The 23,266-nt window shown below is 41.0% G+C and overlaps 2 protein-coding genes across 8 annotated transcripts in view; both read left to right on the top strand.

Annotated features, from left to right (window-relative positions):
- mboat2a (membrane bound O-acyltransferase domain containing 2a) overlaps positions 1 to 14,285 on the top strand; it is a 44,543-nt gene extending 30,258 nt beyond the window's left edge. The window contains exons 4-13 of one of the 2 annotated variants that reach the window (XR_002170273.1): positions 1,482 to 1,577; positions 2,504 to 2,559; positions 4,009 to 4,063; positions 5,921 to 6,107; positions 6,559 to 6,751; positions 7,384 to 7,487; positions 7,568 to 7,632; positions 7,732 to 7,864; positions 9,318 to 9,370; positions 9,576 to 9,594. Coding sequence is in view for 1 of the 2 variants with exons in the window: in XM_019887144.1 (XP_019742703.1) it covers positions 1,482 to 1,577; positions 2,504 to 2,559; positions 4,009 to 4,063; positions 5,921 to 6,107; positions 6,559 to 6,751; positions 7,384 to 7,487; positions 7,568 to 7,632; positions 7,732 to 7,864; positions 9,576 to 9,727; positions 10,838 to 10,976 (1,180 nt within the window). In the remaining variant the exon portion in view is untranslated. Of the gene's footprint in view, positions 1 to 1,481; positions 1,578 to 2,503; positions 2,560 to 4,008; positions 4,064 to 5,920; positions 6,108 to 6,558; positions 6,752 to 7,383; positions 7,488 to 7,567; positions 7,633 to 7,731; positions 7,865 to 9,317; positions 9,371 to 9,575; positions 9,728 to 10,837 lie in introns of those variants that run through there. The other variant, XM_019887144.1, reaches the window with a different exon arrangement.
- A 1,698-nt stretch (positions 14,286 to 15,983) lies between these two features.
- Positions 15,984 to 23,266, top strand: part of kidins220a (kinase D-interacting substrate 220a) — a 42,463-nt gene continuing 35,180 nt past the window's right edge. The window contains exons 1-7 of one of the 6 annotated variants that reach the window (XM_019887138.1): positions 15,984 to 16,239; positions 19,799 to 19,867; positions 19,960 to 20,118; positions 20,577 to 20,675; positions 21,082 to 21,180; positions 22,765 to 22,863; positions 23,122 to 23,220. In XM_019887138.1, coding sequence (XP_019742697.1) covers positions 19,987 to 20,118; positions 20,577 to 20,675; positions 21,082 to 21,180; positions 22,765 to 22,863; positions 23,122 to 23,220 — 528 coding nt within the window. In that variant the 5' untranslated portion in view covers positions 15,984 to 16,239; positions 19,799 to 19,867; positions 19,960 to 19,986. Of the gene's footprint in view, positions 16,240 to 18,162; positions 18,265 to 19,798; positions 19,868 to 19,959; positions 20,119 to 20,576; positions 20,676 to 21,081; positions 21,181 to 22,764; positions 22,864 to 23,121; positions 23,221 to 23,266 lie in introns of those variants that run through there. The other 5 variants (XM_019887143.1, XM_019887141.1, XM_019887142.1 and 2 more) reach the window with 5 other exon arrangements.

Genomic DNA, 23,266 nt, shown 5'->3' with positions numbered 1-23,266 from the left:
GGATGCAGTTCCGCTGTTGCTTTGGCCTGAGTTTTGACAGTAAATGACTAGTTCCCAAAAGATAATTCACAAATGAGCCTTCTTGTGAAATGCTGACCATTGTACTCCTGAAAAAAAAATGTGTCCAATACGTTAAGAATCTGCAATTTTTTTCTCTGGCATGATTGATAAACTGCCACAACTGTTCCAGGCGGCACTTCTTCACCTTGCTGCCTCTTTGGACTTACGAGTTTTATGAGCGAAGTGCTCAGCAGTCGAGGTGACGCCGTCCGTTTCTTCTCTCATCTCAGTGGAAGCTTCCCGAATCAAAAGGACGTGTTGTGTCTTTTTTTCCCCGTGGTGCTTTGTCTCCGGCCAATGTGTTTTGCTCCTTCTGAGAGCAACACAATCCTTTTATTGTTTGCAGCGGGGGGTGGGGGGGGTTGCTAGGTGGCTAGCACTTGGAGTGTGCTCAGTCCACCCACAGACCTTCCTCTTCTTCTGCCTTGGCTTTTTCTTTTCAAAGCTTTTACTTGTTTGCAAACAGTGACACATTGTTGGATGCTCCGATGCCCTTTTGTCCAATTCTTGAGCATTTCTATAGTAATGCCTTGTGGCGATCATTGTCTTCTTTGTTCTTCGCCATTGACTAATAGGGATTGATAGAATATCCAATTTTCTGCACTGTAAGGCGCTTCGGGTTATAAGGCGCACTTGCAGTAAAATTTGAAACTGTTTTCGTATTTAGGGTGCACTGCATTATAAGGCACATAGAATAGAAGCTGAGGCCTATTCCACCAAATCAGTGCAGTTTTCTTTTTGTGAAACTCTCAAAGTTGACTCAAATTTCTATTTTTCCTTTTTTTTTTTTTTTTTTTTGACTATATTTGTCAATACGCATATTGAACAGGCGGCCTGGTGGTCGCGTCGACCTCACAGTGCAGAAGTAATGGGTTCGATTCCAGCTCCGGCCTTCCTGTGTAGAGTTTGCATGTTCTTCCCGTGCCTTCGTGGGTTTTCTCCGGGTACTCCGGTTTCCTCCCGCATTCCAAAAACATGCATGACACGCTGATCAAACACTCGAAATTGTCCCTAGTTGTGAGTGTGAGTGTGGATGGTTGTTCGTCTCTGTGTGCCCTGCGATTGGCTGGCAACCGGTTCAGGGTGTCCCCCGCCTACTGTACTACCTTTTCACCCCATACGATGATCAATTGAAAATTATGGGATCGGGACAACCCCACTGTCATGTTCAACGTTGCCACTTTTCATTGCATGACGGCAAAGAAGGCATATTGCTTTATTGTCCCTTATAATAAATAAGTACCAGATGGAGCTTGAAGCTTTCATCCGTGGGTCTTTTCATTCATGCGCTAGCCTCCCGTCAGACATCAGAAAGGAATGTACTGGTACAAAATATTAATTTCCTTTCTCTCTCTCTCTCTCTCTCTCTCTCTCTCTCTCTCTCTCTCTCTCTCTCTCTCTCTCTCTCTCCCTCCCCACAGGTATTGCTTCATCGTGACTCTCGGCTATTTGATTGTGTGTCAGATCACACGTGTTTACGTGTTTGATTACGGCATGTACTCGGCGGACTTTACCGGGTAAGCACCAGGCGTCGGCGGTATGTGATTCTATGATGACGCTTGACAGAGAGGATCTGCGCAAGAATGCGATGAGTTATCCCACCGTGAGCCAGCCAGACGCACGTCAATAAGGGAGTTGCGATCTGTTCTCTCCACACTTTTGTGACAATTCAAGCAGACTGGCTGCACTCGTTGGGGGTGGGTTGTTGCTTGGCAACCGGATCCAAACCGGTACCGGCTGTTGGAGAGCACAAATTTCACTCTTTCATCTTCTCTTCTTGTCGCTCGTATTTTTCTCCGAAGACATGGAATTATATTGTTTAGGTGAAGAGCCTACAAGCATTTCTTATGTATAAGATTAGTACAGTGGAGCCCATGAGGTTGAACACGTTCTGTTTGAGGATGCTGGTTTACCTCAATTTTTTTTTTGTCATACAGATTTAAAGATAAGATAACCCCTACTTTGAGTAAAATATGAATTTGATTAAACTCTGCCATGGGAGCGATCACAACTGACTTCAATCATGGCCCCTCTCATTCGCTTAAAATGCATCACGCTGCTAGTAGTGCGCTCGTCTCAGCATGGCGTAAGGGACATTTGGAGATTGCCCAATTGTTTGTGTCCCCCTACCCAATATCTGTGTGGCCCAGTGGGATGATTTCAGAAATGTAATAATGAGGCACAATGTAATAATAATAATTGAGACATTGAGCGCTCGAGTAGGGTTTAACGCAACCCCAGCCACTATTGTAGCTTCTATTCTGTGCGCCTTATAATGCGGTGCGCCCTATATATGAAAATGGTTTTAAAATAGGCCATTCATTGAAGGTGCGCCTTATACTCCGAAGCGCCTTATAGTGCGGAAAATACAGTATATGTAACTGGACGAGTATGAGATCCAGACAGCGATTTTGAGCGGCTTGTGTGTTCTTTTTTTCATCAGGCCCATGATGGTGATAACACAGAAGATTACGAGCCTGGCATTCGAAATACATGATGGTAAGAGAAACATGACTGCCTCTTTTCCACGTGAAAGTCACCAGTTCATAAAACAGATCACATGGTCACATTTCCAAGCCAAGGCCTAGTGAACCAGCACAAAGAGTATAAATACTGTTACGTAACAAAGCAATGACCCACTGCGCTCTCTCGCTCTGTTAAACGGTTAAATGGCTGACTTAAAACACAAGTTCAGTTTTGCAAGAGGACACATGCAGTTAAAGCCGGAACATCCATTACATTCTGGCCAAACAAGGTCACGCCACACACTGCCGGATTTTTTGGAACAAGTATCACTCCTATCACAGAGAATGATGACTTCATCGCTACATTTTAGTTGCTATGTGAAGTCTCAAGACAATCACCAGTCGAGTGTGTGTGTGTGTGTGTGTGTGTGTGTGTGTGTGTGTGTGTGGGCTAATTCCACACCGGAAGCCTTGAACGATTCTAATCCAGAACTTCTCCATTTCACTGGGTTGTCCTTGGTGTACTATGCAGTACACATATATGATAAAATACGACTGTGTTTCTTTCCCACGGATGGGGGGGGGGGGCGTGGGGGGGACTAGATACTAATGCAGAAATTACAGTTTCTGGATGCAATCTTAAACCCTTCTGATGACATATTGCTTTTTTTTTTCTTCTTCTTCCTGGTCATTCATTCATGAGGATACGACATTGCACGACAAGAACATTTTGCACACAAACCTAATTTGTTAGAAATAAAAAAAACAGCCTGACATCCTCTTCCCGGGCTTCTCTTTGACAACCTACCGGTAAATCTCCTAAGACAAATATTTACTCAGCCTGTCGTCAAGACTCACCGCTTCAAATATTTGTTACCAAGGTGCTGTTGGGAAAGTGCAGCCACCATTTGTGTTAGTGTAGGACTTGAGTACACATTCGGCTGTTGTCGGTTTAACCTTTGCTGAAGAGGGCCAGTGGTTTTTACAATGACCAAGTGACATCTTGGGAAAGCTGTATTATTATTATTTTTCAGGTTACCTTCCAACAGACACCAGGAAGACCCTACATTAATTCATCAAATCAGTGTAGATCAAAAAAAATTCCAATTTGTTTTTTTTTTATCTGATCATGTCATCTGATTATAGCAACTTGTTGCTCAGCAGAATGTGTGGCCCCGGCAGAGAGCCAAAAGCAACAAGTTCAGAGTTGGAATCTCAGCTTGTGCGTGGAGTTTGCACGGCTTTGTGTGGGTTTTCACATTCCACATTCCTAAAAAACAGGTTTTCCAGTTTTTAAAATAAAATAAAATAGACATATTTTTAAAAAACTCAATAAAAAGACAATACAGGAAAAACTGAACTATAGTGCTGATTTTTGTATCTTGTGGGGCAGTGCAGCCCCACTGCCCCCAAATGCAGGAAGGATCAATACAGAAACTGCTTTTCATTGTGTACCATTCATGTGGCTTTCATCTGTTTGTAGGTTTGACCAAGCGAGAGGGACAGCTTTCTCCAAGTCAGAAATACTTTGCTATCAGGTATGTGACTCAGGTATGTTTTTACTGCTCTAGATGACAGGACGCAATCTTTGTGCTGAGTAGGGACGAAACAGTTTGAATACAATTACAAACTAATGCTATTGTTTTGAATGTTAACTATCATACGCAATGTATTTAGTGTAATGTTTGGTGGAGGTGTAGTCCATTTAAGGGGCAAGTGATTGCGTGATGCGATGTTGCCGACTTTAGCGACTCTATATACTCAATAATAATGATTAAAATAAAAAAGGAGCACTGATTAGCCACAAATCTTGCAACATGTTCTGATGTTACAGCCTGCCACCAGCTGATTTGGTTACCACCTCACCGTAAGTGTCGTTGTAGGCACAGATAGGTCTGAAGCCTGAAGATGGATCAAAGCACTTGAGTTGGCAAAACATCATTTCTAAGCTTCAGTATGTCTAACTTCAGGAGTGATCCCAAAATCGTGTTGGGAGGTCCGCATCTCTTTTAGGCATGCGTTACAACTGCAGCCCCCCCCCCCCCTCTCCCCAAACATTTTGCTGCAGGAGTGAGCACGGTTGAGGAGGTTCAGCAAGAATGTAAGAAGTAGGTCAGGGAATTAATACGGGACAGCATCTTAAACAGAGCAGAGATTAGAGGCAAAACAGAGCGCGGGTGTGACATCTTGACACGTAAGAATGAAGGGAGAGGTTTATTGTCAAGCCCACTATATGGACAGAGGTAATGACGCACATGGCAGAGGTGGAAAGGTGTGGCTGTTTATTTTTTATTTCATGCCCATTCATCTATATTTTAGAAAAACAGCAAACGGTGTTGAGGTAATTGCGAGTCAACTCTAACATAAAACTCATCCAACATGCCTTTTGCAGACCTGACTTTGTGCCATCACCAAATTGTTCTCATTCACTGTGTTCCCGTACTGTATTGCAGTTCATGGTTTGCGCTCTCGCTCTGTCACTGATTTTAACCTGGTCACTTTAGTGCCATATTTTGCGGCAAAATTCTGGGCACCGAGCAGGTCTACTGCTGCTAGTTGAACATTTTGGTGTTGAAAATATACCTTGTTCAACGCCCTTTGGGTTTTTGTGTCAATTTTACAGTAATCTTTAAGTGGGAGTGACAACCAGCAAGCATATTTCCTCTTATTTGGAGAACTGTGAGTGAGAGTGAGAACAGGCGCTAAGGAATATTTTTAAAAGTGTGTTATATAAAGTTTAAAGGTGTCTAAAGTGTGTGGGAGAGGTAAAACCATCAAGAAGGTATTTCTATTGCAGATTTTTCTCGATTGAGGGAACGTATTTCCCGTGATAAACTGTAGATGGGAATTCACTGTAATTGGAACTAGCATTGACTTAACCAAATAGTCTTGGTGAGACAAAGATTTTGATTCAAGGGCAACTAAGGGGTCTGGAAATTTGACATTTAACAGTGTTAACTTGTATCTTATAATAAACTGTTAACTTGTATCACACATCCTGCTATGTGTAAAATTGCTATGCAAGTTTGTTGCTGTGCAAAGTTGTGCATCAGATTTTAATCCCTTTCAAGGAGAAAAAAATGGGATAAGAGGTGGCTGTACCCCACTGCTTGGGGAGTCGCTCCATCACAGATCTGTAAATGGTGTTTCTCTATCAGTTGTAGCTGAAATAAATCTCATCGTTGTACAAAGACTTTCGTTGTCTTGGTTTCCCTGGACAAGACACTGGCCCAATCCCTGATTAAATATGTTCCTAAATGTATCCTTTTGTGTGTCCAAGACTTTTGTGCACGTCAGCTCCAAAAGTTCCTGTCACCGGTCCTTGTATGTGCCTCAATGCCTTGCCGTGCACAGTCATTAATATATCCGTTCTTTCTTTCTGCCTCGCCCTGAAGGAGAATGCCCAGCCTGCTAGAGTACCTCAGCTACAACTGCAACTTCATGGGCATCCTGGCCGGACCCACGTGCGCCTACAACGACTACATGGCTTTCATCGAGGGCACGTGTTACCAACCGCGTCACCAGGAAAACGCCAATGGCAAGGAGAATGGCAAGCACAAGCAGAGTGAACCTTCGCCCAAGGTTGTAGTCGCAACTTGTTGTGGAGTTATTCTACACACAGCACAGGGGCGGCATGGCTCATATTGTAGATTGGTCATCTCACAACCCAAAAGTTACGGGTTCGATCCTCAGCCCTTGTGACCATGTCGAAGTGTCCTTGAGCAAAATACCAAACGTCGAGTTGCTCCTGATGCTGCCTGAACAGTAGATGAATGAGTGTTTAAAGCGCTTTGAGTACCCTGTCGGTGGAAAAGCGCAATACAATCCGGTTCAAATGTTTCCATACCATGATGACAGGGGACGCAGTGTTGCCACTGCGAGATTTTGGTGCTATTTTTAGCGACGTATCCCGCCCTCTATTGACTTTTTAAAAGCCGGGAGCAATAACTCTCGAGACTTTTTGTGGTGTGATTGGAGACGGTGTCAAATTTTTCATCTTTATGATTTTCTATTTTCTCTCCTCGGCGCTTAGGGTGATGTCATCTCCAAGCTGTGTACTTGTGCCATCTCTCTGGCCATCTACTTGTCGCTGTGCAAGCTGATCCCAGTGGAGCGCTCTGCAGAAGAAGACTTCATTAACAACACACCCTTCTACCTTCAAGTGGTCTACCTGTACCTGGCCATGCTGGCGCTCAGACCAAAGTACTACTTCGTCTGGACACTTGGTGAGTTTGATTCGGCACAATTTTGGATTTGGGGGGTGGGGGGTGGTTGATGATTGATTGATTGTGCACAGTGAGGACTTGGTTCTGTATGTGGTGTTCAACAAAATATAGACAGCAGAGTGAAAGTTTAATCTTCCTATGACGTATTACAGCCACTATATTAATTCTAATTTAAAATTGTCATCGTAAAGAAAAAAATAGCATGGCAGTGGATGTCAGGCTTCTTCCAAAAGTTGATAAAACTATGCACGGATGCGATATCAGTCAATGCGAACTTAATGCAGCATCAAAATCCACTGATTGGCAGTACTCATAGTGTTGTCACTCCCACTGTTGACGCATGTGGAGTAATTTTAAGTGTAGCTTGGGCATATGTACATGGAGTTTGTTTCATGTGTCCGGGTTAAAGGCGGCCATATCAGATATTTGCCACTTCAATAGATAGACGAAAAGATCCGAAATAGGAAAGAAGTCGGCACTTGGACCTGCAGTGCAAACCCAGCCTTCAAAATGTTATTAGAGCTCCCCCTGGTGATGCAATCGCAAAATGCATCCTCTCCTCTGGCGATTCATTGCTGATAAGTGAATGCTGCCCAGGGGATGTAGCATTCATTTGTATGTTTCCTCTGCAGCTGATGCCATCAACAATGCGGCAGGATTCGGCTTCAATGGCTACAACAAAGATGGTTCCCCACGCTGGGACCTGATTTCCAACCTCAGAATACTGGACATTGAGGTTAAAATCTTTTGCACTCATTGCTTCCTCTTGATGCCCAATTGAAGCCGTCATCTAACCGTCTGTTTGTGGGCTTTCAGTTTGCCACCAGTTTCAAGCTTTTCCTTGACAATTGGAATATTCAAACATCTCTTTGGCTCAAGAGGTATTACTTACATCGGACTCTGTGTTTCGTTTTGTTCTGTTTTCAAATCATGGATAAATTAATTCAGCTGAAAATCCTCCTCACCAATCCTTTCCTCAGGGTGTGTTATGAGCGCTGTCCCATCAACCCCACTGCCGCCACCTTCCTGCTCTCAGCAATGTGGCACGGCGTGTACCCGGGCTACTACCTGACATTCCTCACTGGCATTGGCATGACGATGGCGGCACGTGCAGTAAGTACAACCAACAGTTTTTCCCACTTGAATAAACTGGACAAATTGACCCTACACTCCCCAGGCAGAACAGTCAGTACATCGAAACAACCCAATAAGATTTGATCCAAAAGTTATATCAAAGACTCCTGTGTTATTTCCTCCACCGACAGCAAGACGTGACAGATAATCTTGATATGCATGTGCAGGTGCATCTCAATCAATTGGGACATTGTGGAAAACTTTTTTTCAGTTGTTCACTTCAAAAAGTAACACTTTATCTTAATTAATTTCACTAGACACAGTGAAATATTTCAGGATTCTATTTTGTAGGATTTTGATAATGATAGTGAGCAGCTAAGCAAAACTCAGATTTCACAATTTCAAGAAATTTGAATACAATTTAGGAAATGATCAAAATGATTTTCTGACCTAATTTTTATACTCAAAAATTGGGGAGGACACCTTACCCCAATTCATTGCCATCCACTTGAAGAATAACCAAACGCTCAATTAGAGCCCCCACCCCACCCAAAAATATCAAGTAGTTCCTCTAGGTGGTTGCAACCCCTTTTATTGTGATATCTGCTACAACCTGTGCAGCAGGAGACGTGATAACTCCGAACACACAGCATACTCTACATGGCATCTGTGAAGTTCTTGTTTACTCCAGAGTGAACAGAGAAATCTGTAAATATTTGAACATTGACCTGATGAGAATTAGGGATTGAAAAAAAAAAATCTATTCTATATTATGTGACTGCATTTAACAAATGCAAATAAAGATCTTGCCATTAATAGACATGCTATAGCAACCGTTAGTTTAGAAAATGAATACCCTTGACCGTTACGAGAGGAAATAAAATAGGCTTGTTTGTTCCCACCACAAATCAAAAACTACTCAAGTGATTTCCATCTACAGGTTTGTCAATCCAAAGTGTGGCACATTAATCACACGGCGCGCGATGTTTGTTCCAGGAAGTGTTTCTGAAAACTTCCATATATTGACTTTTTCCATCTTCCTGACAGAGTCAGAAGCTTTTTCACTGCAGCTACTGAGCAGACCAACAACACACCACAAAATCCTTTGTATGCATTAATCATACAGTATTTCAATTAAAGTGAGTGCCCCGATCAGTATAAACATCACATAATATTAAATATTAACACTGATGCTGGCCATCAAAAATTTGGGTCATATAGAAGTCACACTGAATCCCCCGTTATCGTATTCTTCCAATATGAAACCAAATAAATAAAACGACCCCTTTTTTTCCCCGTTGTTTTGGCTCCCATACGTTTAAAACTTATTGAAACACACCTTTTCAAGTATTTCTTAGGGTCTCGCTCTCACAGTTCAACAAATAAGATGCCAAGCGTGCTCGTTGTAAGCTATTTGTCACTCCCAGCTGAAGTTTACTGTAAAACTGTACCGTAAACTGTACAATGATAAATTGCACTGCATCTCTTCCAGTAGACCTCAACGCTGCCCGACATGTTGCGGCACAACGTTGTGCTACACTAAAGGCAAGCAACTCTAAACTGGAACTTGGCTGCATTCTGTAAAATCCACCCAAAAACGGTCTCTTCAAAATCTGCGCTATAGCGGGAGCACGAACGATGAACTGTGACATAATTGGGAACCCTGTTTATGTAGTATAGTGAAGAGGTTCAATTACTCTTTCCTTTCTCAAACAAGTCCAGTTGACATGATGCTTCTCTTTAATTTTAGGTAAGGTACAACGTCAGACCTCACTTCCAGGTCTCCGACACATACAAGCGCATCTATGACGTCATCACGTGGGCATGGACTCAAGTTGCCATCAGTTACACAGTGGTGCCGTTTGTCCTGCTGGCTGTGGGGCCCTCGCTCAAGTTCTACAGGTAGTGTCTGTGTTAAAGCGATGCGCAACTGATTATTGATTTTATGACTGCAATTCGTAGAGCAAGACTTGCATCGTGTTCGAATGTGGAAATTACTGTAATATCGAGCGCAGAAATGGAAAATACGGCACATGGCGGGCATATGAACGTTTCCCATTTGTTAGGCTGCCACAGTGTAATGGGACGTCTGAATGAATGAAAGTGAGTGAGAATTCATGGTGAGGAAATAATATCTGTCGCTTTAACATGGCTGTGGCACTGACATGGAATGCACATCCAATAATTAGCAGCATCATTCAAATATGGAACATAAATAAAAGGGTGGCCACGCATCAGGCAATGGGGAAAAACGCGACAATTAACATACCGGAGCACACGTTTGAATGCTCTGACGTCAAAAACATAAAATCAAAGTGACATGATAAATAATATTAGGTCATACCTGCGACTGGGAAAAAAATAAATAAATAAATCTAATATTGGGGCGGCATGGTGGTCGATTGATTTGCAGGCCGGCCTCACAGTGTAGAGGCCAGAGTTCGATTCTGGTTCCGGCCTTCCTGTGTGGAGTTTGCAAGTTCTCCCTCTGCCTGTGTAGGTTTTCTCCAGGTGCTGCGGTTTCCTCCCACGTTCCAAAAACATGCATGGCAGGTTAATGAAACACTCTAAATTGTCCCTTGGTGTGAGTGTGAGCGCGGATGGGTTGTTCGTCTATACGTGTGCCCCGCGATTGGCTGGCAACCGGTTCAGGGTGTCCCCCGCTGACTGCCCAAAGACAGCTGGGACAGGCTCCAGCACATCCATGACCCTCGTGAGGTTGAGCGGGTTAGAAAATGGATGGGTGGGTTTTCGAATATTGAAAAAAAATGTTTTCTTTTATGACATCCAAGTGTGTGTGACAAATACTGGAGCAGGAACGTTTCAACCTATTATGACTTGAGCTAAAGCTGCACTTGACTATAACTTGGTTAAAGTGATTGAAACCACAGTAAACCGTCAAACTAGTAATTCACCCATGCTTATTATACGTAGAATTTTGGTATTCGCTGCGGGTCTCTCGAATGGCGAGGCTTCACGGTGCACTGATACATGTCGCTGGTGTGTTTGTAGGTCCTGGTACTTTGGCTTACATCTACTGTGTCTGCTGGTAGTCCTGGCCCTGCCGGTCCGATCGCGACGTCGCGAGGCCAAAGACCAACAGGAGAGCACGCAGACCAACGACTGTAGCCAGAAAGACAAAACCACATGAGGCTCGGCACAAGCATATACTGTAGTGAGACAAATTGGAGACCACTGAGAGCCGGAGTCTGTTTACGGACGAGGAACCAAATATTGGATGTGCTTGGACGGAACCTGACCCAAACTTCTAGCAGCAAGGAGGACAGAGTGGTTGCATTACATTTTACTTGTGGAAGATGGAGATAAACTGAATTCCAAGCTGCCTTAAACCCTCTATGTACCTGTCAGGTGAAACAACAACACATTTGGATGACACCTGTACTCAAAGTGCACGTGGAGTCCGTATGTGGAGGGTTTTTGTCATTGTCTGGATACAAGCCTCTGTTAAGTGGAAACATTACCTTTATCATCAGCTGCCAACTTTCAAAACAGGCCTTAGGATCCTCAAAATTTTGATTTCACTCACCTGGCTGTTGACGTTAATAATAAGCGTTTTGTATTTTGATGTGACGACATTATTCTCAATGCTTTCTTTTGCAGAGATTCGAATGAATAGAAAAGTCCCAAAGAGGAAACCAGATCTCGACTGTCTCCAGCAGTGGAAAACTTTTGCCCAATGGATTTTTATTTTTTTTTTAATATATATACAGTATGTATTTTTCTTCTGCTTTTTGACAAACCTGACTTATCAGCATCAAATATCTGTGCGTTTCAAAAGGGAGATGATTAACACAGTCATGACTTTGGATCATTCTTTTCAAGGTTTTCCTCCTTGAGCACCAAGGGTGAAATTCTTTTCTTTTGAATTTGATTTTGTTTGACATGTTCCTGTTTTTCACACTGCAGCCTTGCTATGTGCCACAAGCCCCTAAATGGCAGAAATGCAAATACTGCATTTCCTCAAATAGTGGCCTCTGCTTCACTCAGCGCGAATTACTTGCTGGGTGCATCATCCACTTTAATAAATGCCTCCCTCAAATAGATGTCTCATTTTTGATCAGGAAAAAAAAAGTAGTGGCTGTAATTAATAGGGCTGAACAAGTTTGAAAAATAATCTAAATGCGATTGCAAATTAATGTTATTTTCTCAAGGTCTTTTTTACAAACACATGGAATAAAAGAAGATGTACAACGATAACCAATATGAGATTACAGCAGTGCAAACACATCTGTGGCTTTTCACTACTTGTAGATAAATGAATAAATAAAATAGACCTGTATTTAATATAAAAAAAAAAAAATCAAAGCCTACCGACGGGTTTTTCTTAAAATTGCAGCAGTTGCGATTTGAAAATTGCGTTCTTCCACACTGCCTTGTCAATTTGAATTTGATGAAATCTTCAGCCCTAATAATTTACACACAGTCTTAACAAGTTACATACATGAGCCTATTTGAACTCTGTTGCGAACCACAACGGCAACACTGATTCACATAGGTAGATTTTCAGACGAAATAAAGTGCGAGTTTATTGTGCAATATTAAAACTGATACAATGTCAAGTGCAGACGCCCTCTTTAATGGTGAGTTTTCCCTGTGATCACTCCACAGTGTTGCGCGTGACCATGTTTATGTCCCAAGGATCTACACAACGTATTAATTCAGCATTCTATTTCACTTTTCTCCTTCACAAATACAAATTGTTAATTCTTTACAAATCAAAGCCACTCCTGCTGAATTTACATCTATGTACCCCCATTGTGCAATTGATGACCCGGTGGCCACTATTTGCGGAAACATGGTCATTGAGGATTTTTTACAGATCTTGGACAGGTACATTAACAGTGCTCTAATCGCATCCTGTCACTTATGGAAACTGTTACTACACATGGATGTTAACTACTGAGCGCATTTGAACTCTGTTGCTAACAAAAACAGCAGCACCAAAGCACCCAACAAATTTCTCAAATAAAACCAATCGTGACCTTTCACTGCAGTGAGCTCACTCTGCTGTATTAAAGAAAACCTTATGAAGTTGGCCTCTTTAAAGAGGAAGTCAGGTGGAAAAAATTCTTGACAATATGTTCTATATACGGCCCCACTACTCTACACACGATTTTTGGATTAACACTGCGTTTGTGGAATATGATTAAAGCAGAAAAATCCACCCGTGTTAATCTATCTCATGGACGGCCATTTTGCTTTGCATCGCCACTTGCTGTTGACTGAAATTGACATGTCGATATGTCCTCACCTTCGCTCTTAGGCACTATGATGGCATTTTGAGTCAACAGAAAGTGGCAGTACAAGGCAAAATGGCCGTCACATGAGATGGACAACGACTCAATATTAATCAGATGACCATTAGATTAGTAGGGTTGCATGGAACATACCAACAAAATTTTTGACTTGAACACCTTTTCGAATTCTAAATACAGTCTGACATGTTCTCTCTCTACAACGCTGTATGCGTTAGTCATTACGAGTCAGGGAACTATGCAGATTCTGAGTTCAGCGTAGTACTTGACGTGTCCCTGTATTTTTCCATATAAGTAGTTTTTATGCGATTTTAACCCCCCATTAAAATTGCAATATTTTGGCAAGTCCACACAGCTCAACATGCCTCTCCCCGTGAATTGACACGTCTCCTATCTTCAGTTGTGAAAATAAATCTCCCTCACATCTGATTGTGGAAATTTTGGAAATTAATAAAACCTTTTACATCTTGTACAGTTCCGGTAACAGTGCTCTAATCACACCCTGTCACATTAACTTTATAAATCCTTATTTAATTGTTGGAGTAGCCATAATTTATCCCAGTGAACGGGAAATAAAATGGTCCAAATTGGTGCAGTGCATAAAAAAAGCACATTGTGTACTGAGGCTACAAGAGTGAGTGCAATTTGCTTTCATTTGTCATTGTGTTGTTGTCATTTGTTGTACAAAGGCCGGATGTTGTGTTAACTTATTTATGTTCGAATAGGGGATGTTTCAAGGTGCATTTACTGTACGGTGTAAGAAACACGGGGCTCCTGTGTTGTTTTTGGTTCACGTCAAGCCTTCTTGTTTGTTGGAACTCACACATGACACCCTTGGGACGCTGTCCTGACACCAGTGTCACTAAAATGTCACATTTCTACATATCCGTCAATCGAAGAACTTCATGTTCACTTTGTGACCTTTTTCTTTGTTTTGGGTGCATTTGTAAAATAACAGCGGAGCAGCCAAGTTGACTTGAAGTTTTGGATTTCTTTTTGAAATGATTTAACATTTTGCATATTCCTGCCATAACTCTGTGTGTGTGTGTGTGTGTGTGTGTGTGTGTGTGTGTGTGTGCGCGCGTGCGCGTGCGCGTGTGCGTGTGTATACCAGTGTTCCTGTCGTCCGTACTTGTGTATATTTGTAGCGTGGCCCTGTAAAGGTGAAGAACACCTGTAAATTAAAAAAAAAAAAAAGGGATGTCAGTCTTTCTGCAAACGAAACATTTAGGACATGATTGCACTGCATGGGCACCAAAACCAGCAGATCAATGCAAACCGCTCCATATGTCCAAAGTGCCAAAGCATTCGACGGCGCGTTTTTTTTCTGTTTATTTTGTGTGTACACGTGCATGTGCGCCTGCCCGTGCCTGCGTGTGTGTGTGTGTGTGTGTGTGTGTGTGTGTGTGTGTGTGTGTGTGTGTGTGTGCGCGCGTACGCGTACGCGTGCTTGCTTGCTTGTGTCACAATGGTATTTTTGTGTCAGAAGGAAATTTGAAAGATTTGTATGATTGGTCATTACAATACTGATTTATGTGGCAAAATAAAGAGAGGTTATTTTTAAACACCACTGTTGATGTTTGAAAACAAACTGTTTTTTTCTTCTTTTTTTTTTTTTTTTTTTTGGCCAAATCAATTTTAGTCAGATTGGAAGACTTTACTCAAAGATTTTGGGATGATCATTCAGAGGCTCATTAAATGGTGGCAAGTGTGTTCCGACTCCCATTCAACATGAGTCATGTGACTAGTTCATGCTGAACAGTTTCTTCTTTTTAGTTCTTTCAATTCTTTCAGTTTTGGAAGGGAGTTCACACTTGCGCAACCACACTTTCTCAGTTGTTGTTCTCTAATTTCTTGTCTCAAAAAGATTTAGAAAAAAAATCAGTTGAAATGTGCAGGTTATATTCCACTTTGATTGAAAAAATTGGAAAATGTTTTCGCTCTTCCTTTGTCTCTTTTTTCATGACAAAAAACTGGCATTTGCACAGGAGTGTGTAGACTTTGTCAACTGTGTACTGATTAGTGACATTTTCTCAAATTTTGGGCAACATCAGGAAGACCAGAGTTAGCATTCAAACCGCATTCAGAAAAAAAATATTAAACTACATACTTTTAGCATCTAATTTGGTCTTTATCGGTTAAAAGAAGCAGTAGGAAAAACATTAAAATACAATATTTCACATGAAAATCGAAGTTGCTGTCCCCCCATAAAAAAAAAAATAAAAAAAAACTGAACCCCCCCGATTTTTGAAATATGAATATCTGTACCTGGCTAAATGTCCAGAGCAAGCGTGTTAAAATCAAATATTCAAAAATGTAGTTCATCATTTATGGATTTTCAAACCATTTAAACAAATCTTCACAAAAGCTCAATACGCACACCACCTCTGTCACAACACATTTTCCTCTTTGCCTTCTGCTTTATTTATTTATTTATTTTTTGCCATGTTCGTGTCATCCTTTTAGTTGTGTATTTTTTAAAACTGGATTTCCTCATAAATCTGCACACTCTTGCTTGACAGCATATTCTAACACAAAATGTAATTTCATTGTTTGTCATGTCATTCTTCAACCTCGAAAAAAGAAAAAGTAAAACATTTAATACATAGCAATAGATATAAGTTTAAGTATAATACTGTATTAAACTTTTTACACCTCATTTAATTTTTAGCTTTGCCATGAAACAAAAAAATATGCTCTGGGATAAATGTTATTGTTTAATGTTGGAGTATTTGTTTTTATTTTAAATGAATTCACATTTAAGGATGTTAAACATTTTCTCGTACCCTGCTGTCTAGAAAGAGTACAGTATACATCCGTGGAGGCGGGGTTACGCAATGTGACACGCCTCAATAAACAAATATGAATTTAACGTCTTTTAAACTTTATTGTATTCAAAATAAGCAACGCTATTTGATTGTTTCTGTTGTATTCAAATATATAAGTGTGTGTATATATGTATTTGCTTTTTTTCCGGCTCTGTACCGTACTCTCCATACCCCCCACGTCGACGTCATTCGGTTGGAAAAAAAAAAAGAAAATGACAAGCCTCGCAAATGTAAACGCAACATTATCATGACATTGTATTCTCGTAACTGAAAAGCCCCGGCGTTTTCCCAGTTTTTTTTTTGGCTGGAGGTAAGAACATTTCGGTTCCTCTACGTGTGCTTTTTTTCTCCCCACTTATTTAAAATGACAAGTACTTGTTGATGTGCTAGCCACCCGGAGCTTTGGCTAACTAGCTTGTTAGCGACTGGAAGTTCAACTCGTGACTGTTATTCTTGTCATCGCCTCTTGTGGATTGAAAATGAAACAAGTTAACATTAAAATAAACCTTCCAGAGCACAAAATCGCTGGATAGTATTACAAATCTGTCCTTGTTTATCCTACAAACATGTCACATTGTGGCCATGTGACAGGTAAAAGTGCCCTCCAGATGTTGTGCTTTCATTTTGATTAGCCCCAAAACAGTTGCCCACTACCCGATCGGCCAAATAAACCCCTTTTAGTGCATATTATCTTGATTTCTTCAGGATGAATCTAGCGGCTTAATAACTATTTCAACCCCATGGTTGGTTTTAAGAGCAGGAAGTTGCATTTTTGCCATTTTTTTTAATGAACTGAAATAATCCATCCAGTATATTGCATTGTAAAAAGAACTTCATGCATGAAGGTTATGAGTGTTTTTTGGGTGGGTGGGGGGGTCGTGGAAAGGGATCCCGAGCATTTTTAACATCTACATGACATGTCATGAAGAGCTGACTGGTTAAATTTGGAGTCTTGCCTGCAAACTGCTTGCTTCTGCATGTTGCTCACGTTACACAGGCGATAATTCCATGAGGTTGGTGCTTTTTTTGTTTTACAAACACAGACACGATCGGACATATCCCAACGTTAAACAGATCCTACAAACTGATAAAAGTTAGCTGATGTTACACTGGACATATGCGGGCTGTAGAAAAAAAAGCATACTGCTGCTTTGAATTAACCCAGAGATAGGAATATGGTTTTATCTGACCGTAATGCTTAATTTTACCTAATATTGTTCCATGTTTAATCAGTGTTCCACAAGGGCTCTTTAAAGTGGTAGTATGTAATTAGGTACTGTGAAATCTTGAAATGACAGGTTTTGACTTAACCTCAATTAAATATGAGTAAAATTATCCCTGTCATTGCTTCCTTAACCGTCAATAACCTACTTTATATTCTAAATATATATATTGTTGGACCAGCCAGGACACCTCATCTTGGGTTTGCAACATGGCTCTGATGTTTATTTTAAGACATACAGTAATCTTATTATGCAGACATGTTCTATGTACATGTTTGTTGTTTATTAGAAAACACTCAAGTTGTACTTGAAAGGAGGGGAGTCTTTGGGTATGAACAAAATCTGTATACCTTGTGATTTTGTTGTTTATCTTTTATTTCAATGTACAGTTTGGTTGTTTAAGCTGTTGTGTTGCTGTGTCACATGAACACCCTTAAAAAAAGAAAAGGTAGAGGTAAATATAGACACAGGCAAACAGATTAAAAGAAAAAAAATATGCATATATATATATATATATATATATATGTGTGTGTGTGTGTATGTGCATGCGCACAATGGATCTATAGTTGTTTGAAATCTTTTTTTTTTTTTTTTTTTTTCTGGTGTCGTCATTCCAGTGTGGGCACACTGGTTTCATACCCCCACATAAATGTTATTCTGTTAAAAAAATGCATATTGTATATTATATATACATTTGAAATAAAGAATAGATGAGCGATGAAAGATGAATGAATGAAAATAATAATGTGGTTACATAAAAACGACCTCCTTAGAACCATCTAGTTTCAATAAACTGGATGTTGGGCATTTCGATTTGCTCTTGTGGCTCAATCACTCAATCATTACGACACGGCACACAAAATAGATCTGACACAAATAATCCCCTTTCGTCCGAATGCAATGGTGTGTAGCACGCCCTGAATGGAAATGTTGTACTGCTATTGTCTGGGGGGAAGCCATTGGGTGGAGTCCAACCCCCCTCATCTAATATTCAGTCTGTAAAAAAAGAGGTGGGGGGATGCCGAGCTTGATCCAGGCAGTGTTTGTAGATGCTGTGTATGTGTGGTGTGAGAACAAGATTAACTGGTGTTGAAAAATTACCTTCCACCAAGGTAAGAGAGAGCCCCTTTTCTTCTTTTACGATCTACCATATTTGTTATAAACTAGCTTCGAACACTTGTTAGTTTTCTTTGATGGCTTCTTTTTTTTTTTCCCGGAATGATGAGAGCACGGATGTGATGTAGTCATCTCCATGTTGAGCGGAGAGGGAGTGTCAACTGTTGCCTTCTCTGTCAACAAAGGATTTTTTCCCCTGCTCTCAGGCTTGACATTTTCTATGATGGGAAAATAACAAGCATGTAGAAAAGTCAGTATTTCACCACATCGGTTCTTTGCACTCTTTGCCCAACAATTATGTCAGACAATATTGATGTGAGCATGAGCTGCCTGCATGTCTCTAGGGTTATGTTGAAATCCCGAGCCGTGTGTAGGGAAACTCTCTTCTGAGGCCGCTTGCAGGCATCCGAAGCTGCGATTTCATTTTGGTAGCGGGAAACACGCCTGGACGTACCACAATGTCAACTCTGACCCCACCATCGTTTTTCTATAGTGCTTGTCCTTTTTACGTTTAGCAACGAGCTGAATATTATCCTGACTTTGGGCAAGATACGGGGTACACCCTGGACTGGTTGCCAGACCCCCAACTCCGCTGAATTATTAATGTTTATTGATTGTCTGAGTCCCTCTTACAGTATTGCCATGTTTAATGGGCTTTTCTTTTGTTCTGTGAAATAAGAGCAGTCACAAGATGTTTAATTTTTGCTCAGGGTGAATTTGTGACCTGGTAGTTACTTAAGTGAAATGAGAGTACACTGCTGTGAAACCAGAGCAAATCTGCGCCTACCCTAACCAAAATTTTGCTGAACTTAAATTATGTATGCACTATGTCTGCTCCACTTCTCCATCATCCATTATTCTTAAAAAATAAATAAAGAAAGAAATGAAGGGCTGTTTTTTAGGGAGGGGTTTCTAACTCTTGTGCCTACTTTTAATTTTTTGTAATCTTCGTTTTCAGTTGATTAAAATATTTCCGTATCGCTACAAAGAGTGGCTTGGCAGGCCCAAATTAGTCTCCAGATGTGTCTTAAGCAGCTCAAACCCCTTATTTCAAACGAACACCTTCTTTTATATCCCTTTACGAAAAATACAGGGATAGTACCATGAATAAATGACCTTTCTACACCTTAATATCTGAATGGGCAGCAGGTTGAGGTCGTGTTTAGCACATTTGCCTCAGAGTCAAGATATTCTGGGATTGAATGCTTTCGCAAGCCACCCTCAACACTTTGATATATTGCATATTTGTTCTATGTAGTTTTATTCATCTTAAAGCACTTTGGACTTCCTGAGTGAAGCGCTGAGATCATGACCTTTTCAATCTCATGAGTGGATACATTTTTCAGATTTCTGCATGAACAGGCAGGACTGAGGTCAATGTTCTCACCCTGATCCGAATTGCATCAATGCTTTGTTGGAAATAGCGACATTTGCACCTTGTGAACCTGCAAATATGACAAAAATCGTCTCTATAATTTACCTTACACATTGAATATTCATTTTCAAGATGCTTTGTGTTATGTTTTACAGCTTGGCTCACCTTACATTCTGGAACCCTTCATTTTATTCAAAGACTGCCGTTACGCTTGCTGCAAAGAGGTCACTCCCTCTTGCTTGTCTGACACTGTTTGCCCACCTGGTATCCACGTATGAAATAAGCCCCAATACCATTCCTTCCTCTCCTGCCACAGCGGTGTCCTGGTGTTGACCACTGAGCCATGGATACCACCACTTCCCTGAAGATGACCTCCGTGGCTGTCCAAAGTCTGTTCAGCTACGTGGAGGAGGAGAACCTGGCTGCCATCAAAGCACACTTGGATAAGTTCAAAGACGTCGACAGCAGGAGTGATGTAAGTTGCAACAACAATCCTGTTAGCTTATTTGTACAATAAGGGTGTACTTCCAGGGCGCTGTGGGTAAAAAGAACAATCATCTGCCTGGAAAAGAAAACTGTTATATAGGAAAAAATAAATACATGCTGTCGACTTCTATATGGTGATATTTTCTCTTTATATTTTGCAAACATAGACATTAACGTGTATTTTCACAAATAAAATGTCAGTCCACACCAATGGGCAAAACAAATCTGAATATGGATCCTTGAGAGCAATTGGTGTGGTGATGAAAGTGGGATCACATCAAGGCGATTTAGGACTAACTCATCACGAATCGATTCTCGTGGATGTAAAAAAGTCCGAAATTTAGCTGTCTTAATGGACCTCCCCACTTTGTCTTCTCAATTGAGAGGTTGTTTGCGTAATTTAAATTCAACGAACATGCTCTTGATCTCCTTATTTTCTCCCTTCAGAATGGACAGACTCCCCTTATGGTGGCAGCTGAGCAGGGCAATCTGGAGATTGTGCAGGAACTCATCAGGAGAGGAGCCAATGTTAACTGCGATGATGTTGTAAGCTCGCTCATGGACTCAAACAACCTTGAAATGAATTGAAAGCGCTCTGGAAAAGGTGGTACACAATGACAATGAAGACATCAGTTGAAAAAACGGGGAGGGGTAATTGATGTTTACGCCACTTGTGCAGGACTTGTAGGAACCAACTTCAGCTTTAACTACTTTTATCTTCACGGTCTCTGATAACGTCATTCAGAGTCTGTCCACCGTGCACACACACTGTCTGTACCTTTCACATAACCCGATATTGCAGAATAATGGCACATTACAGTCCCTTTTGTTGCTATGACCAGCATCGCTCCCATGTAGGTTCTGTATAACACAGGGCTCAGCCAGACACTCATTCAGCTTGACATGGAGCTGGATGGCCGTTACCATGGTAACAGTTGGCATCTTTGCACAGGACTGCTGGACAGCGCTGATGTCAGCGTCCAAGGAAGGCCACATCCAGGTTGTGCGAGAATTGCTGGACAACGATGCTAACGCGGAACACAGAGACATGGTGAGAATATCGTCGTCCATAAATGATGAGTCAAGAAGTTAAATTCTAAGTCGCTGTGAAGTAATTCTGGTGAAGGAAAATTGATACTTTGTGATTGTCAAACCAAGGATAAACAGACATTTGGTCAAGTCAAGTCAGTGAAAGTCAATGTTACCAGTTCACAGCAGAAGACATCGCAAGGCGCACATATGGAGCAGGTCAAAGACCAAGCTCCTCACACATTAAACGTGAAGGCGTTTTTAAAGCTGCAGTGTACAAATAATGGTTGTCAGTTCTGTGGTGGCATGACAAGTTTAGAAAAAAGAATTCAAAATTAAAATAGAGGCCTGAAGATGGGGCCGGAAAGGGATGATTTATTTCTTTCTTTATTTATTTTTAAGATCAATTTTGATGATGATTGTAAGGTAATAAAAACAGTTTTACCATTTGTCAGACTCTACCTTCAAGAAACCAACTGAAACTCGTAGACGCAGACACGAATCGAGAAAGGGGATGGCAAACTCCATCTAAGAAAGAAAGCTTAACCAGACTGAAGACTTAGCGCCAGGTGACTGTCTGCCTCATCCATTAAGGTTATGATAAAGTGATAGGGCAGAGAGAGGAAGGCAGCAATAGGACAGACGGATTGCAGTAGGGATAAGGCGGAAGTGTGTATTTAATTACAGCAGATGCAGAAGTGTTGCCATTGTTGGCTGCACATTTTGAAGCACAGGCACCTACTACTAGAGAAAAGGGAAAATAAACAGCAAATATGTGATATTGTCTGGTGCAGGAGGCAAAAGTTCTGAAATATTAATGCTCAAATATTGTCGAAAAAAACCCATTCAGAATTGCGAATGCTTGTGCAATAAGGGCAGATTATTGTTTTCAATGTAAATTAAAAAAATGACACGCTGCTGATTATTATTATTAACTCATTTATTTATTTTTACATAATTATGATGGGAATTCATACAGTATTACAATTCTAAATGTAAGAAGCCTTCATGTCTTCATTTAATAGCTATCATTCAATGACCTGAGTGCTGGCTAAAGCTGAAGATAGATCCATTAGCTGGAAAATGAGATTATTACTACCAGTAGTGCTTTGATGGCTCCTTTCTTTTTAGCGATCTCATTTATAGACCTCTCATGTTATTCATATAAGGCAGCGATCGGATTTGCCTCCGGAAAAGCGATTGATCTACAGAAGTACGAGAGCAACAGCATACAGTCGTCACTTGTGTCCAGTTGCATGAATCGCCATCACCCTTAACCACTTCGCCCTGGTTAGTGACTGAAAGGAAGGGACATGATCTGAGTCATAACCATGTGTGGTTTGAAATGCACCCCAAGCATCACATTGGCATTATTTATAACAACAAAAAAAACACCAAAGAGATTGTGTCGTGTCACCGTGAACTTGGTACAATGTGTCACTCCCTCTGTAAATAGCACATTGTCTTGAGTCCCCACACAGCACTACAAAGGTTGTCTTTGTAGTGGCCAGATTGATGTTGCCTACTTTGTCGTCATTAGATGTTTTCCCTACCTTTTCTATGTTTAAGCAAATGGTATTTGTGCTTGTGTGTGTCATCTAATTAGGGAGGATGGACTGCTCTCATGTGGGCCGCCTATAAAGGTCGTACAGATGTGGCACAACTGCTCCTGAGTAAAGGAGCGAACCCAAACATCACTGGTCAGGTACTAAGACTGGATTCGGTATTTGACATGGATATATCATTAGAATATTCTTATTTTTAACTACCGTATATATGAATGATCTGATGGTGGTGTAGATAACATTTTGTACAGTACATAGTGTATTTCAAAATCTTTGAACTAGAATGGATGGTGGTTTCTAAATAGAGTTCTAATTAAGTTTCCCTCTTTCTTTGAATAATAAGATGGCTAAAAGCATCAGGCCTGTCTTGACATCATCTCCGGGGTCTTTCCCAACAGTATAGCGTCTACCCCATAATTTGGGCGGCGGGTCGAGGCCATGCTGAGATCGTCCATCTGCTGCTGCAGCATGGAGCTAAAGTCAACTGCTCGGACAAGGTAATGACACACTGCCCAAACAGAAAAAATGTACTTTTGTACTAAT

This window comes from Hippocampus comes, unplaced genomic scaffold, assembly GCF_001891065.2.
Source record: "Hippocampus comes isolate QL1 unplaced genomic scaffold, H_comes_QL1_v1.1 scaffold176, whole genome shotgun sequence".
In the NCBI taxonomy this organism is placed as follows: Eukaryota; Metazoa; Chordata; class Actinopteri; order Syngnathiformes; family Syngnathidae; genus Hippocampus; species Hippocampus comes.
The sequence above is the reverse complement of the archived record's forward strand: the minus strand, read 5'-3'. Positions and strand labels throughout refer to the sequence as shown.